This window comes from Drosophila obscura, unplaced genomic scaffold, assembly GCF_018151105.1.
Source record: "Drosophila obscura isolate BZ-5 IFL unplaced genomic scaffold, ASM1815110v1 contig_170, whole genome shotgun sequence".
Taxonomy (NCBI): Eukaryota; Metazoa; Arthropoda; class Insecta; order Diptera; family Drosophilidae; genus Drosophila; species Drosophila obscura.
Genome location: NW_024542758.1, coordinates 76,470 through 88,840, shown reverse-complemented (window position 1 = coordinate 88,840; position 12,371 = coordinate 76,470). Strand labels below are relative to the sequence as shown.

Here is a 12,371-nt window from a genome sequence, read left to right as displayed (position 1 = left end):
ATTGGATAAAACTATGTATTTAGCGCTGAGGGTCATATTTATAATGTAATATTATAATGTAATGTGCGGTCAGGTGAATAATTTCTTGTTGGCTGAAAGAAGGTAAGAAATATAATTTTAATTGCCAGGCAACTAAGTCGGTCGTTTAATTTGTTTGTGTTTCGTCCAGATTAGCCACAGCCAACGGTTCAGGCTCAGCCTCAGTCGTGACTTCCATGACTTCCGTGACTGTGTGGATACTTAGATTGTGTTCCTATTAAGGGACAGGCGGGATTAGTTTGGGTTGCCCCAATGGCCAAACGGCCAATCCTACCTGGCTGCACCTTCTTTCCCCTCACCCCGCATGGATTCTTATCAATGATTTGGCAACAAACAAAACACGCCACCGAAAATCCGACAATTTGTTTCTCTCTCCCAGATAAGTGTGTGTGTGTTTGTGTCTTGGATAAATGGCGGCATATCGTTGGCTGATATTCTGATTATGGGTATATACTATATAGCCATAGTATATATTTTGGACTTTGAACGGCGGCCCCTCGTTAAAAATGTATAAGCTTCACCCCCTGCCCCGAGAGGCTATTTAGCCAGACAAATTGCTATTCTAATTGTTTTCCCGCTCCGCAGGTGGACTCTGAGGAGGAGAAAATTCCCGAGGAGAAGTTCGTCGAGGAGCTGGCCAAGAATCTGCCCCAGGGCACGGACAAGACACCAGAGCTATTGGATTCGGCACTCAAGGATTTACCCGATCGGTATGTGAAATGATTTCCAAAAATACATTTGCCCCACAGCTGGTTGCAGGCGGTGGCAAATATTTTATAATTGCAAATAATAATTAATTTTTATCCATTTGGCAGCTGAAAGAACTGGGTCATCCGCGGCATATTCACATGGATTATGATTTGTGGCTTCGCATTGATCATCTACGGCGGTCTGCTGGCCTTAATGATCACGGAGGGTTCAATGGCCTTTGCCGTGAAAGAGAGAGTCTAACTAAATTATTTGGTTTCTTTTGTTCAGACATTGCTGGTGCAGGTGAAGTGCTTTCAGGAGATAATCTCGATTGGTTACCAAGTCTATCGCATACACGGACTTCCCTGGTTCCGCAGTCTCTCCTGGTACTTTCTGCTCACATCCAATTACTTCTTCTATGGCGAGAATCTGGTTGATTACTTCGGCGTGGTCATCAATCGTGTGGTAAGAGGTGGCCTGCTATATATAGCCAGAAATACAGAAACTGCTAATCCAAATGGGGGAAATTCTAAATTCTTTTCAGGAATATCTCAAGTTTCTGGTAACCTACCATCGATTCCTCTCGTTCGCCCTGTACATCATTGGCTTTGTTTGGTTTGTGCTGCCGCTGGTGAAGAAATATTACATCAAATAGTTTAGCCTGTTTGCCTGGACACACGTCTCGCTGCTGATTGTCGTCACCCAGAGCTACCTCATTTGGTTCATTGTGCCCGTATCGATGATTGTCTGCAATGATGTCATGGCGTATGTGTTTGGTTTCTTCTTTGGCCGCACACCCCTCATCAAGCTGAGCCCCAAGAAGACCTGGGAGGGCTTCATTGGTGGTGGTTTTGCCACCGTTCTCTTTGGCATTCTATTCTCCTATTTTCTGTGCAACTACCAGTACTTCATATGTCCCATACAATACTCTGAGGAGCTGGGTCGCATGACAATGAGCTGTGTGCCCAGCTATCTGTTCACGCCGCAGGAATACAGCCTGAAGGTGGTACGTATTTAAAAACCTCATCCTGATTAATGTACTTCTCTTTGGTTTCCAGTTTGGCATTGGCAAGTCCTTGAACGTGTATCCCTATATCTGGCACTCGATTTCTCTCAGCTTGTTCAGCTCCATCATTGGACCATTTGGCGGTTTCTTTGCTTCCGGTTTTAAGAGAGCTTTCAAGATCAAGGTGAGTGTAGAACACGAAAGTTTGAGCGTTGCAAGACATGAACTGAGGATAAATTATTTGTTGCAGGACTTTGGTGACATGATTCCCGGACATGGCGGCATCATGGACCGCTTCGACTGCCAGTTCCTGATGGCCACCTTTGTCAACGTTTATATATCGAGCTTCATCAGAACCCCATCGCCGGCGAAGCTCCTGACACAGATCTACAATCTAAAGCCAGATCAGCAATACCAAATCTTTCAATCGCTCAAGGATTCCCTGGGCGAACTAAACCTAACCTAAACAAACACACAAAAACTAAAACAAAAACCGGGCATTGCGGTTACCCATTACCCATTAGATTCAACAGACAACAAAAAAGTGTTTGCTTTAGTCGTACATTCTCTATGTGTAAATTAAATATTGATATACATATATATACGCTACTGGTATATATCTGTAAGCATATGGCAGCACTTTAAGCCGCCACATAAACTAGTTTTAATTAAGAGCATAATTATTGTTATGTTTTTAGTGCTTACGTTAGATTTTGTTGCTACATTTTAAATGATTTTTCCCATACCCCAACAACCCACCCTACCTAAGTTATATTCTGATTTGGAATTAAGTTCTGTGGTGCTGCTGCTACTGCTCCCCTTCTATTAAGCGATTCCATTAATTTTAAAGCTTATGCAGAACAGCAGATCGAATGCAAGACGAAGGATAGCAGAACTATGAATTTAACAATCGATTGTGCGTGTCGTGTGCATGTGTTGTTAGTGAATTTACTTACTATTACTACTACTACTACTATCTATGACTTAGAGATTTACAAGGATACGGAGGCGAGAGGCTAGAGAGGCACCACTTACATAGCATTTTTGAGCCCTTACATAATACATCCACCTGTAACCAAAGAATTCTTAATGTAATGCCTATCATTTATATAGTGCAATATACTCTACTCTGTCGTACGAGAACCCTAGGGCGTACAACAATTTTGGTAACTGAATTCCAGTCATTTTTATTTAACATTTCTTATGTTCCTATAATTCATTCACTTTTTCACACAAAAAGAACCATATATAATATATATGTATAGAGAAAGTTTCATATAAAAATCCTGTTATATACGAAGGAAATGCGGATAAGGCAGGTCGGAAAATGTTTTTAAGCAAATTATGTGTACAAAGAAATCGAAACTTTCAGTTTCATATATAAATCCTGTTATATACGAAGGAAATGCGGATAAGGCAGGTCGAAAAATGTTTTTAAGCAAATTATGTGTACAAAGAAATCGAAACTTTCAGTTTCATATATAAATCCTGTTATATACGAAGGAAATGCGGATAAGGCAGGTCGGAAAATGTTTTTAAGCAAATTATGTGTACAAAGAAATCGAAACTTTCAGTCCTTTATTAATGTTACAAAAGAACAAAAAAATGAGAATATGATTGTATGTAAATCCAACTAAATCTTGCGTGTTCATTAAATTCTATATATTTGGGGAAGACCCGTTTCATGGGCTTTGCCCTCAGGCACTGTAACGCATTGTTCCTACATCCTATGCCCCGTTCACTTAGGGCTTCACCAGCAGTTTGCTTATCAAGGACTCCCTCAGATTGGCAACATCCTCACGCTTCAAGTCAAAGTAAATTCCCCTCTTGCGGGCATCGTCCAGCAGGTCGCCCCACATGCCTACGTTCTGGAAGATGATAAATTCTCCATTAGATTACGGTATTACAGAATCGTAATGCTTGGCAGGAAACTCACCTGAAGATCATTGAAATTGCCGCAGATGATTAGGCAGCGCCTGGGCCTGGTAACGGCCACATTGAGTCTCTGGTAGTTGGCCAGGAATCCGCTACTGCGTGTTCTGGCATTCGAAATGACGACCACGTCGCTCTCCATGCCCTGATAGGCATCCACAGTGAGCGGTGGTGACAGCCTCATGTGGGTGGGCAGCATTTGGCTCAGCGCATAGCATTGGCTGCTGTACGGCGAGATCAGCCCATAGCCGTAGCGTTTGCTCGGCAAATGCTTGTCCATCTCCGTCAGCAGCTTGGTCACAAAGCGAGCCTCCTCCTCGTTGCTAATGCTCCGAGTTTTCGGATCACTGGTGTCCCTGGTGAAGCCAAGGTTTATAACAGCGTAGGGAAGTATGGGTGTTGCGAGTAACCTCTCGAGGCCCTCTTGATTGACCAGCTGATCCTCGTAGAAGTAGCGATTTGGCCACTTGCAGATCTCCGGATGCATGCGGTACTGCGTGGTCAGCTTGAACAGTTTGGTGTGAACGGACAAATGGGCATGCGGCTGGTCCGCCTGCTGCTTCTCCAGGCTCCGCTGAATGCGATCGAACATTGACTTGGCCAAGCCGAAATCGACAGCCTTCTGGGGGAGCACGATGGCAGGCAACTGCTGCGTATCGCCCACCAATACCAGATGCGGAATGCCGAAACGCATCGGCAGCAGGGTCCACGGCTCGGTGCACTGTGTGGCCTCGTCAATTAAACAGATATCAAAGTAGTTAATATTGTAGTATGCACACATAGCCAATACCCACTGTACCAAGTGTACTTAAGGGGAACACACTGTAACACTTTGTTGCAGTGTTTATGTAATTAAAAGTCCCAGACATAACTTGAGCTATCGTATTACGATCGCCCAAGAATGTCTCGAGCGACATAAGTGCAGCGTCAACATATTCCCATGACTTGACGGCACATGCATACACACATACATATACATTTTCCCTCGCGCCCTCGCTGTCAGCAGCGCTGGGCATATACACATATATATATACATTAAATACATAAATGCTGCCGCTCCGCTGCCGGCGTTCCTGGCAGCGCAGCTACGCTGGCTTTAGCCAAGTAAATTCTAAGATATATTTCATAAAGACATTCAAAATAAAGAAACGACAGAGAACGGATGTTCTCTTCAAAAGAAGAACTATCAATGAAAGACCTTTTTACTACATGGCGACCGTGACAGCTATGGACTCGGTCCATAGTTGGTGATAACAAACAAGTCTAAGTTGGAATAAAATATAACATTTAAAAAAAAAAAAGGAAATAAATTAAATTGCCTCTAATAAATTACTGGATTTTCAAAAAAAAAAAAATAAACAAAAATCCAACCGAAGCTAATCATGTGTTCTTAAAAAAAAAAAAAAAAAAAAAACAAGAAGCGTGCTGACATAAAAGAAGATAAAGACCTGAAAAGGCACCGACAGCGCTACATAGAGCGTACGACGAATACCTGTGCGATGACCAGCACCGGAACCGCCTGAGCCCAGAGGCCCAGGACATCAGCAGCCGAAAAATAAATACGCGTGAGAGGCCTAACGCCCCTTACGCCACCGGTGGATGCCAATCTGGAATCAGATTTAATAAACGCTGCTCCCATCGAGCAAAGGGACAAGCCAAGCCTACAGGAGGCTCTGGAGGCTTGTCCAACCGATGGACCACGCCCACTCACAATAGCTGAGTACCGGGCACGCCAACAGCCGCAACAGCCCAAGCCAAAGAAGAAGCGGGGAGGGAAGCGAATTAAACTGCTCCGGGAACGTAGGTTGGTCAAAGACCTACTACGGACAGAAAAAATCAACGAGGACCAGGAAAAATTGAAAACCCAACTGGAGGAACTCAACAACAAACTTTGCGATGCAAAGTAACGCAATAAAGGCTGCATTTTGCCAATGCCTGAATTGCCAATAATTTAAACTTCTACCCACAAGTCGATGCGTAACACGCTGCTTGTAAACTACTAATATCTGTTAGGCTTTCACTAAAAACATAGGACTGATAAAAAAAAAAAAACCAATGTAAATCAGCCCTATGCCCTAACACTCTATCTTCATATTTTCAAAAATTAGTTTTTTTTTTCAAAAATTTTACATTTTTTTTGGAATTAGATTTGAAATTTGATTTGATATTGAATATAAAAAAAAAAAAAAAAAAAAACAATAAAAAAAAAAAATATATTTAAAGCATCTCAAAAACTAATATGAATGAAAGACAATACTATAAGTAAGTTAGGAAATGACACCAAAAATAAGCCATATATAAATGGCATACTTTTTCATAGAGAAACAGGGATTGTCACCAACATGGGTTTAGTAGACACCAAGACAGTGGATTCCACTGCAAATGTAATTAATAAAGTAGAATCAAAAGAAATTGATTTAGGCTTTACTAATACCCTGTTGATAATAATTGTTGTTATTTTGTGTGCTAACGTCTTTTTCAAAATTTATAAACTGCACAATAAATGCCTTAAAAAGAAATATTTGAGTAAGGCTAATGATTTGGACAAAATATAGAATTTGAAAAGGAAAAATAAAATGACAACTCTAAACGCAATTAGGAATGTTTATAACAGGGACCCAAATTTTAAAAACAGAATTCTACAATTGGTCTCAACGACCCCAAGGAGCATATTAGAGCTCGAATATATGTACATGAGTACATTTCATTTAGAATTTTCGCCGTTAATAGACTGTTCAAAAACACAAAAAGCAATTGTGTTAACTACCATTCCAGGTATCGCGGTAAAATCAGTAATAAAAGAGCATTCCATTCTAGGCAGGGTCATCGACTTCGTAATATTTAAATCTTAAAATCGGGAATTTTGGTTAATGATGTCAGATTGTCTTCCATTTGGAATGAACAACATAGAAACACCACATGGCCTGGCTTACGATCTGCGCTAAAGTCTGTACTCTTAGAGCAGAGTTCGATAAGTCCTATAAATGCTTAACGCAAAACAGACCTACTCAAAATAGTACGGTCATTAAACATGTAACCAACCTAGTTGAAATCTATAATGAGATCAGAGAGCTTTTTCTAACAAATAAACAAAGACTTGACGATATACAGTGGTTCCAAGCAACAGACGTTTTCAAACGTCTAAGAGAACGATTGGTTACCGTTAAAGAAAAGCTCAATTTGGACATACATATACCAACAATTCTCAACACAGCAGCGACATATATACCAGCTGCAGAATCGGGATCAAGGCCAATAAGCCCCAGGCCCCCGAATATCAAAAATATTAGCATAATATCGGAAGACGATTCTCGATCAAATCGATCGAACCTTCCAATAAACGACGACACTTCGTCAACTAGTGCAGCACCTAGCAACCAACATATCAGAATGGCAGAAGACCCAGTTGCCCAACGGGCATATATTAAAGACATTTCACACGCTATCCCTGAATTCAATGGACAAAAGATCCATATGCAGAGATTCATTACTGCCATTAACTTAGTCAATTTGACAAAAGGGCCTTATGAATCTCTAGCTGTCGAAGTGATAAAATCCAAAATAATCGGATCTACACTATACAAAGTCCAGGATGAAACGACCATCCAGTCGATCATTCAAAAATTGAAAACTACAATTGTCGGTGAAACATCTGACGTAGTTAAGGCAAAAATGGCAAAAATATGCCAAAAAGGCAAAACAGCCACAGAATTTACAAAAGAAATAGACGAGATGAGAAAACTCCTAGAAGCATCATACATCGATGAGGGTCTGCCAGCTGAGCACGCTGATAAATTCAGCAGCAAAGAAGCCATTAGCACAATGGTTAAAAATTGTGAGCATGGCAGACTTAAGACCATTCTAGAAGCAGGCACATTCCCTACAATGAATGATGCCATAACAAAATATATCCAATGTTCCACTGACATGACTGGTAATGCAAATTCCATATTGTATACCAGACGAGGTCAGGCATACCGCGGTAGTACCTATAGAGGTAACTATCGTGGTAGAGGAAATGGCCGTGGTTATAACAACATCAACAGTTATAACAATAATCAGCATTCAAATAACTATAGAGGTCGTGGTGGTTATAGAGGAAATAACCGTGGAAACGGAAACACCTATAACAACCAATACGACAATAATAGAGGTACACGACAAAACAATGTCCGTGTTACCCAGACGGCTTCGGGAAACTCCCAAACTCCTTTAGATACTCCAAACCATTAAAAGCAAAAGTTCAAACCATCAATCTCAATCTTAACATTTTCGTGTCATTTAACAATGCCAATACAGGAAAACATCTAACATTCCTAGTAGATACAGGAGCGAACATATCGCTAGTAAAAGAAACTTCAGATGTCTTCAACGACATACAAATAAACAATAAAATAGACATTCAAGGTATAGGTGAAGGTATTATAAAATCCCTAGGCCTTGCACCAATAGAGCTACAGACAGATAAATACATAATTCCACACAATTTCCATTTAGTAAACAAAAATTTCGCAATCCCATGTGATGGAATAATAGGGATTGATTTTATAAAAGCATTAAATTGTCAAATTGATCTAAAACCTTCAGAAGACTGGTTTATAATACGACCAAACAATATAAACATTCACATTTATGTTCCAATAACATACAGTTCTGGTAACAATACAATACTTCTACCAGCAAGATCACAAGTTATTCGAAAAATAGAACTAACTTCAAATGAAGATAATGTTCTAATTCCAAACCAAGAAATCCAAACTGGTATTTTTGTTGCAAACACAGTTGCAACCACGCAAAATGCGTTTGTCCGATTACTGAATACGACCAGTACCGACCAATTAATTAATATAAATAATTTAAAATATGAACCACTTTCGAATTACAATGTAGTTCAAACAACTTCTAAAATCAGGGAACAAACTGTCCTAGCTCAGCTCAAAAAGAATTTTCCAGCTCCATTCAAACAACCATTAACGGAATTATGTTCCAAATATAGTGACATATTCGGGCTTGACACCGAATCAATAACAACAAATAATTTTTATAAACAAAAATTGAGATTGAAGGATGACGAACCAGTATACATCAAAAACTATCGAAGCCCGCATAGCCAAGTTACAGAGATCCAGAAGCAAGTAGGAAAATTAATAGACGACAAAATAGTCGAACCGTCCGTATCAGAATATAACAGCCCACTATTACTTGTACCAAAGAAAGCCCTTCCGGGCACTGAACAAAAGAAATGGCGATTAGTAGTTGACTATCGTCAAATAAATAAGAAGCTCTTGTCAGATAAATTCCCACTACCTAGAATTGATGACATTTTGGATCAACTAGGTAGAGCAAAATATTTCTCATGCCTTGACTTAATGTCAGGTTTTCATCAAATTGAACTAGAAGAAAGTTCACGTAATATAACGTCTTTTTCAACGAGCAATGGCTCATATCGCTTCACGCGATTACCATTTGGTTTAAAAATAGCGCCAAATTCATTTCAGAGAATGATGACTATTGCATTCTCTGGACTTGAAGCTTCGCAAGCATTCCTATATATGGACGATCTTATAGTCATTGGTTGTTCCGAAAAACATATGCTCAAAAACTTACAAGATATTTTTGAGGTATGTAGGAAACACAACCTAAAATTACATCCACAAAAATGTTCATTTTTCATGCATGAAGTGACCTTTCTCGGTCATAAATGCACTGATAAAGGAATCTTGCCAGATGACAAGAAATATGACGTCATCAAAAATTATCCAGTCCCGCACGACGCGGACAGCGCTAGAAGATTCGTTGCATTCTGCAATTATTACAGACGTTTTATTAGAAACTTCGCCGACTATTCCCGGCACATAACCAGATTATGTAAAAAGAATGTTCCATTTGAGTGGTCAGATGAATGCCAAAATGCATTTTTACACTTAAAAGATCAACTCATCAAACCAACTTTGTTACAATACCCAGACTTCACAAAAGAATTTTGTATAATAACGGATGCAAGTAAGCAAGCGTGTGGAGCGGTTTTAACTCAAAACCATAAAGATCTCCAACTTCCAATTGCATACGCGTCCAGATCATTCACCAAGGGCGAAAGTAACAAAAGTACAACAGAACAAGAATTAGCAGCAATTCATTGGGCAATTACTCATTTTCGACCATATATTTATGGAAAACACTTTACAGTGAAAACGGACCACAGACCACTAACATACTTATTTTCAATGGTCAATCCTAGCTCAAAACTTACACGCATGCGGCTCGAATTAGAGGAATATGACTTCACAGTCGAGTATCTAAAGGGAAAAGATAATTATGTAGCAGATGCGTTATCAAGAATAACCATTAAAGACCTAAAGAATATACAGACAACCAATACAGTACTAAAAGTCACTACAAGATATCAAAGTAGACAAAAAACCTGCGCAGGTTCAAACACAGAATTGCAAAAGCAATCGATCTCTTCAAAGCCCAATATATACAACGTCATACAAAATGATGATGTTAAAAAAGTAGTGACCTTACATTTATCTTCGACTAAGTGTTTCTTTAAACATGGGAAAAAGATATTTGTAAGAATTAAAGTTAGCGACCTTTATACTAATGGAACCTTCGACTTAGGTCAATTTTTCCAAAGGCTTGAAAAAGAAGCCGGTATAAATAACGTCAGCCAACTTAAAATGGCACCGAGCGAAGAAATCTTTGAGAACATTTCAATAGATTCTTTTAAGAACAAGGGCAATAAAATATTAAAGAATTTAAGAGTAGCGCTACTCAAGCCGGTGACCACAATAAAAGAAAATAAAGAAAAAGAAGAGATACTGTCTACATTCCATGATGATCCAATTCAAGGAGGTCACACAGGTATAGCTAAAAAATTAGCGAAAATAAGAAGGCATTATTATTGGAAAAACATGACACGTCAAATTACAAATTATGTGAGAAAGTGTCCCAAATGCCAAAAGTCCAAAACGACTAAACATACCAAGACCCCATTGACTATAACTGAAACACCACAAATGGCGTTTGATAGGGTAATTGTGGATACGATCGGTCCACTTCCTAAATCAGAACAAGGAAACGAATATGCAGTCACTTTAATCTGTGACTTGACAAAATACCTTGTAGCCATACCAATCAAGAACAAAAGTGCAAAAACAGTAGCTAAAGCTATATTTGAAGATTTTATTCTAAAGTACGGTCCAATGAAGACGTTCATTACGGACATGGGAACGGAATACAAAAATTCAATAATTGAAGATTTATGTAAAAACTTAAATATTCAAAATATAACATCCACAGCACATCATCACCAGACTGTAGGAACCGTGGAGCGAAGCCACAGAACTTTTAATGAGTTCATACGCTCATACATCTCAACTGACAAAACAGATTGGGATGTATGGCTACAATACTTCGTATATTGCTTCAACACAACCCCCTCTATGGCACATGATTATTGTCCATATGAATTAGTTTTCGGTAAGACTTCGAACTTACCAATACATTTTAATAGCATAGATAGAATAGATCCTCTCTATAATATAGATGATTACGCTAAAGAATCAAAATTTAGACTAGAACAAGCTTTTAAAAGAGCAAGATTAATGATAGAATCTAATAAACAGAAACAAAAAATTAATTACGATAAAAACTGTTTGGATTTCAAATTAAAAATAGGAGATCAGGTTTTATTGAAAAATGAAACAGGTCATAAGTTAGATTTTAAATATACTGGACCATATAAGGTAGATAGTATAGGAGAAAATGATAATATAACAATTTCAAGTATAAAAGACAAAAAACAAAAAGTACATAAGGATAGACTAAAATTTTTTTACTCATAGATAGAATTAGTATGGCCATACATAAGTATATCTATAGGAATATATCAAATCTTTTTAATTTTTTTGACTAAAAAAAAAAAAAAAAAAAAAAAAAAAATTTTTTTTGAACTATGGGATATATATATATGTATTAGTATTAAATTCATTTAATTAAAAAAAAAAAAAAATTTAATTATATTTTTCTAAATAACTATCATAATAAAATTATAAAATAACTTCATAAATATTACGTTATTTTTCAAAAGGAGGGAGATGTAGTATGCACACATAGCCAATACCCACTGTACCAAGTGTACTTAAGGGGAACACACTGTAACACTTTGTTGCAGTGTTTATGTAATTAAAAGTCCCAGACATAACTTGAGCTATCGTATTACGATCGCCCAAGAATGTCTCGAGCGACATAAGTGCAGCGTCAACATATTCCCATGACTTGACGGCACATGCATACACACATACATATACATTTTCCCTCGCGCCCTCGCTGTCAGCAGCGCTGGGCATATACACATATATATATACATTAAATACATAAATGCTGCCGCTCCGCTGCCGGCGTTCCTGGCAGCGCAGCTACGCTGGCTTTAGCCAAGTAAATTCTAAGATATATTTCATAAAGACATTCAAAATAAAGAAACGACAGAGAACGGATGTTCTCTTCAAAAGAAGAACTATCCTGCACCCCAAATTGATTGCAAAAGATCCTGCACATTCTCCAGAAGGCATTGACATTCAGGACGTTGTACAGATGGCTAGGAGGCGTGGCATGTCCTGATCCGATAAGAAACTTCAGAGTTAGAGTGAAACAGGGATATTTACTGGCAGATTACGTTATAGTGGCTATATCCTTTATGTCC

At 38.6% G+C, this 12,371-nt stretch overlaps 1 protein-coding gene and 1 pseudogene across 1 annotated transcript; one reads left to right on the top strand and one right to left on the bottom strand.

Moving 5' to 3' along the window:
- Positions 1-169: 169 nt before the first annotated feature.
- Positions 170-3,373, top strand: LOC111074446 (annotated as a pseudogene).
- On the bottom strand, positions 3,200-4,448 carry LOC111070397 (probable helicase DDB_G0274399). Its single transcript, XM_041592168.1, has 2 exons — positions 3,672-4,448; positions 3,200-3,603 (listed from the first exon to the last, which is right to left on the bottom strand). Exons 1-2 carry the CDS (start codon positions 4,446-4,448, stop codon positions 3,478-3,480), a joined length of 903 nt encoding a protein of 300 aa, XP_041448102.1. The 3' UTR covers positions 3,200-3,477.
- Between the last annotated feature and the right edge of the window lie 7,923 nt (positions 4,449-12,371).